The sequence below is a fragment of the Cibotium barometz genome, chromosome 1, assembly GCF_041138505.1.
Source record: "Cibotium barometz isolate CiBa-2024 chromosome 1, ASM4113850v1, whole genome shotgun sequence".
NCBI lineage: Eukaryota > Viridiplantae > Streptophyta > Polypodiopsida > Cyatheales > Cibotiaceae > Cibotium > Cibotium barometz.
In genome coordinates, this window is record NC_141046.1 from 19,537,210 (window position 1) to 19,542,636 (window position 5,427).

Consider the following 5,427-nt stretch of genomic DNA (forward strand, 5'->3'; position numbering starts at 1 on the left):
TTAAACTAATGGCGCTTGGAGAAACATTCCAACATTTTTTGCACAAGTGGAACTTGAAGTTGGAATGCTTGCTTTTTCACTTGTGAACACAACCCTTTATGAGTGAAAAAAAAATTGATTTCGTTTTTACTCACTTTGCTAGCATACTTTTTGTGGTGCATTTATGAGTGGTGCCTTTTTCTCAAACTTTCTCCCAAAAATTAATGTTACTGATAAACAAACAATGTATAATTATTTTAAAAATTTGGCGACTACTAGAAGGGAGCAAAGTACTCCGTGAGGACCCCTCATATCCCCTCTACAAAGCAAGGCACGGTGGCTATCGATTGTCCAGCCACCACAGGATCAAACCTAGTACCTCCAAGTTACAAGCCACCCCCATCAACCACTAGAACAAGCACCCGATGTTATTGTTAAGCATGGACTTGTGCGCATTCATACTCGTAGAACTTGCTTTTCCAAATATCAGCTATGGTTGTTTTATGGCATCATGTGGAAGCTATAAAAGCCAAATCATTGCTTTGGCCAGACGCATGGTACTATAGTGGACACAATAGCCTTGGAAAGACGAGTGGGAGTGACACTTCCTCCCAAAAAAAAAATCCTATTACAAAATATTTAATCATCTCAAAAGCTTTTAATTACGCATTTATTTCTAGCACCACGCTCAAAACACCCAAGTTTTTACGCTCAGTAAGTAGTTCTGAAAAGAAAAGAGGGTCAAATATCGCTTTAGAAATGAGGAACTTGTGATGTACAATAATGACACGCTAGTACGCTAATTTGAGTATGCCCCATCTAAGCGGCGAAGAGGTCGCGAAATTAACCGTTAACGGAGGGACATCGACGTGCGATCCAAGCGAAGTGGGAACCCTTTGCCGGTAGTGCGCACCTGGGATGAGGATCGTTGCATACGCGCCGCAATGGAAGCGGCCATGCGACCACCTCCTTCGTGCATAGAGAGGCGCTTCTTGGAGCTCAGGGCCCCTTTCTCGGGTGGATCCGGCCTCTGCTTGGGCGCGCTCTGCGACCGCACCTTGGCATTGGCCGACTGTGTCGTGGCCATGTAATTGGGGTACCCGCTTAAATCCTCTGAATATTTGTCGTCGTACTCGTGGGGTGTCCCAAATACGCTCCGCTTGCCACCAGACGTCGACCCATATCGTGGGCTGCTCTGCGCCGTCGATACTACACTATCTTCCTCCGCCCTAAGATCACCCGCCGCTATGGCCGTCGGGCTCAGATAGTGGATCGTGACCGCCGCTGCCCCGTCTGAAACGGAGCTAGGTGTGGAAAGCCGCCCACCGGGGCTGGTCTGCCCTACGTAGAGCATTTGCTTCTGCTGGTGGTGTGGGCGGCCCGCCGCGAATGGGCTGGCGGCAGTGGGCTGATGCGGTGTTGACGCTAAGCTGGGCTCCACGGAGCCCGTTTCAGACATGGATCCGTTCCGCCTTTTGGTCGTTGTCCCGGGCCGTGGGCGGCCTGTATCCATTTCAACGATTTTGGCTGGCAAGTCTTCTCGATCGCCGTCCACCATCATCCCATTCATAAGCTCGTCGAAAAAGGGGCTCTCCCATGGCCGGGCGGCCATCCAGCGGCCGAGCCATGTCCACCCCCAGTGTGGCCTATCTGGCTCACAGTCTATAACCATGGGGTTCGTCGGCTTGGGGGGAGCTTTACGGTGCTGCAGAATGTAAATCTTTCATTAGTTTTCATAAACGTTTGCAATTGGCATTGGTGTTGATCACGATATAAACGATAGAACACCCACTTGGTCAGATAGTCCGTTGGCCGCTCTCTCACGCTTGATAGCAGGCCCTCCCTGCCTACTACTCGATTTAGATTCCAGCTCTGCACCAGGATTAGCATTCCACCGATCCTGTGAGGAGAAAAAATATTAGTAATTAATTCAATTGTTTCGTTTACATTGAGCGTATTTTTTTTGGTATTTGAACTTACCATTGATCTTCTTGGGCGGCTTTCCTGCTGCCTTCGTTGGACGAGCTGACGTTGGACGGCTTGGCCTTCGTCCGACATGCGCACGCGGCGCGCCCTCACCCTCGCCTGGACGCGCACCAAAGCCTGCATGCAGCGCAGGGTGACGGCCGCCTGCTTTCGCACTATGTGACCCCGCACTAACGCCTGCAGCTTCACAAGGCCCTTGAGAGCGCGGAAAGCACGCCGAGCCTGGGGTAAAGTTCACAAAAAGTTAACTCAAGCCAAGCTAAACGTTACGCAAATCCCAAGGTTAACCAGTCAGTGTCCTCACCAAGTAGCCTCTGAAGGCGGTCTGGATCCTGACAGCTGCCCATTCCTCCCTGCTCACGCCCCCATAGAAAAGAGAACGCCCGTTGCTGGTCAGCCGGACAACTGCCGCGGCGGCCTGGGCGGCGGCCACTGCCGCTTCCGCAGCTGCAGCAGTGGCCGCCGCCACCGCGATCGCGTGCTTGCTCTGTTCTTCATCACGGCCACTACCGCCGTCCTTGGCCGGTGACTCCACACTTCGTGCCTTCGACCACCCAAAGCTCCAGCGACGCTTGTCCTTCTTCTGTTGTCACACTGTCCACGGTCAGTTTCTTGTTTGGCATGGCACGTGACTGTGGTCAGAGACAGCAGGGCAGGCTAGCGAGCAACGTTAGTAGATTATTTGTCGTGGTCAATAAAGTTAACCGAGTCCCGACTGCTCACTTCACTGAGCTGCTTAAATTTTGATTGTATGCGAAACCCAATGACGTGCTATCGTATGTGAATTTTGAAACCGCATAACCACCCGTGAGTCCGTGACCTTGAGGTGGCTGCAAATTGCCCCAACCAAAATAACTCTCTCGAGGTGCTTTCTGGAATCTGCAGAAAGCTTCTCAGAGCTTTGGGATATTAAATCATAACAGTGCCCTGCATCCTGGACCACCTTGAGGCTCGATTGCGTCTTATTAATGTGATTTCCAGCAAGGGTCTCATTAAACAAATGTGATTTCCAGTAGCATAATCTTTTTTTATCTAGAAACACTTACTTGCTCGCTTGGTTTCTCTTTGATTGTAGAGTCTTTCCTTCCACCAAGCAGATTTCGCAACCATCTCCCTGCCTTCACCATGTTTCAGGGGTGATCCGTATCTGCCAAAACAAAGTGAATAAAAACTCCTTTGATACAAAAGTGTCTTGATTCACCTGTCCTTACGGTTTCGAATGTGTGCTCCCGAGTCCCGAGCTGAATGTACATGCCTACAAACCCATATTTTCACGTATGCAAGTGTTCCTTAGCTAGTAGACCGCTACTTGCCAGGAGCAGGCCATTTCTACGACCCATTCATTTGCTAATATACTGTCGGAATCCTTGCTTATTCAATGTGAATCTGGAATCTGCACAATGTGTAGCCGAATTCAGCATACATGCAAATTTCTAACATCAGACTGGAAGAGAAATGTCGGAAGCTAATGCCCTAAATTGCAGATCTCTAGCTAACTTAAGTAGAAGTTAAAGCTCATAATTGAGCAAAGCAACAAAATTACATGAGGACAGAGGTGCTAGATAGTAGATTGCAGCATTGAGCGCCACTCCGTAGTGACAAGGAAGCCGAGGAGACACAAGCAAGCAGTGATGCAGTGGAGGGCAATGTGAGCGCGCGAAAGACGAGGGAGAGGGACAAGCTGAGGAGTGGGGAGAGAGAGAGAGCGAGAGAGAGAGCCAACTTGGAGATGGATGGGCCGGGAGAAGCGAAACCAAAGACAACAGAAGCTAATAAAACTTAAAACTTAAGCAGAAGAGAGAGAGAGGGGGAAGAGATAGGAGTCGCTTTGTCAGACCTAGAAAAGCCACTTTCACATTGAAACTTTGACACATCAGCTTGTTCCAGCTGGCGCGCACGTGGCCGTGAGATATAGCCTCCTTGCCGGTTTTTGCCACATCAGCAAACAGCCTTTTTTCCATGTCCCTGCCACAACCTACTTGGCACTGTGCTGTTCACACTAACGTCATACCTGCTCTCGTTACCAACCGATTGTTTCACGTCCACGTCCTCACGCTTGTTGCTATAAACGCCCTCCTCCGGAGTCCGGAGTCCGGACCAGATCGTGCAATGCCAAGAGGCAAGACCCCGGCACGGCGGCAAGTCACATGGAGGCCCCCGTCCCCTCTCCAAACTGGCTAGTTGGAGTTCGGGTTTTTACCTCTACTCCCTTTTACAGCCTTTCATATTTCCTTTGCCGCCCACTGCTGCTGCCCAGTGCCCACCTCCCATTCTAAACCTTCGTATTGGAGTCCTGTTGCATGGCCCCTCCAGACTCCAACATATCTCCAGGCTCCCACAGGCTACACCTGCACAACATAAACATGCCCCCGGGCCCTCCCTGCCTCTCCTTTACTCAAACAGTTCTTGAACCAAGCTTCACGCCTTAACTCCTCTGACTCCTGAGTCCTCTGTAAACATGCTCCCGGGGAACATGGCTCATTGTTATTACTCAAGCCGCAAGCGTCACTCAATGTTCTTCGTCTTCTCCCACTTCCACCTAAAGCTTGTAAGCCATTTTCGTTCTCGTGGATCTCTTTATACGAGCAAGTCTTTATGGTACATGGGAGACTTCTTCTACTTTGCATGGGAAATGGTTCTAACTTCTAATGAAAATGAATCGAAATATTTATTTTCGTAATTTTCTTCAGGTCTAAAGGCTTTATCATCAAAAATCAATAAAAAATTCAGGCATTTTATGTATGGTACGTACCATTGAGAGCATAGTGGAAAGTGATGCCTCCTGGGGTTTGTCCTCGGGGTACCACTCTTGTCTTCCAAAAGGCAGGTGTAGGGTTCAAATCTACCCACTCCAATGTGGAAAGTGATGGCATCTAATTTCAGTACCCTCTCTCGTATTTTAAAAAAAAGGAACGACAGTACGGACCATTAAGAGCATGATCACTTCAATTTGCATCATTTGAAAGCAGGGGAATACATCATGTGGGCTTTATGTAAGCATGAAGCATTTTATATGTTGCTTAGCATACATAAAATTCTTCAACCTCAGTATGCACACTCACTCAACTTAGGGTGGACATTCAGATGGTGTATGCCAGAATATTTGGGGAAATCAGACATGGAAAGGGGTTCTAATGTGGTATATCTTAAACCTTGTGAAGTACAATGTGTGTGTGTGTGTGTGTGTGTGTGTGTGTGTGTGTGAGAGAGAGAGAGAGAGAGAGAGAGAGAGAGAGAGAGAGAGAGTTGCATGGACTTGAAAGAGAAACAAAATTGATTGCCATATTATCATAGCTTTAAAGCTACAAGTGAGCATGAAAGCATTGGAGGAGACACCATTCAGATAGTTATATGGAATGGCAAGAGATGATATTCTTGAGACTATTGCATGAAAACGTTGGGGGAGACACCCATGATATGGTCACATGGAATGGAAAGAGATACTCTTGAGATTGTTGCATA

At 48.5% G+C, this 5,427-nt stretch overlaps 1 protein-coding gene across 3 annotated transcripts; it reads right to left on the reverse strand.

Annotated features, from left to right (window-relative positions):
- Positions 1-635: 635 nt before the first annotated feature.
- LOC147641698 (protein IQ-DOMAIN 17-like) lies at positions 636-3,755 on the reverse strand. 3 transcript variants are annotated; one of them, XM_086798571.1, is made up of 7 exons: positions 3,509-3,755; positions 3,229-3,358; positions 3,012-3,112; positions 2,270-2,548; positions 1,960-2,187; positions 1,772-1,879; positions 636-1,684 (listed from the first exon to the last, which is right to left on the reverse strand). In XM_086798571.1, exons 3-7 carry the CDS (start codon positions 3,090-3,092, stop codon positions 830-832), a joined length of 1,551 nt encoding a protein of 516 aa, XP_086654697.1. In that variant the 5' UTR covers positions 3,093-3,112; positions 3,229-3,358; positions 3,509-3,755; the 3' UTR covers positions 636-829. The 3 variants fall into 3 exon arrangements, with proteins under 3 accessions (XP_086654697.1, XP_086654688.1, XP_086654706.1); XM_086798562.1 differs by having other exon boundaries at positions 3,221-3,358; XM_086798580.1 differs by having other exon boundaries at positions 3,279-3,358; positions 3,509-3,728.
- Positions 3,756-5,427: the final 1,672 nt, after the last annotated feature.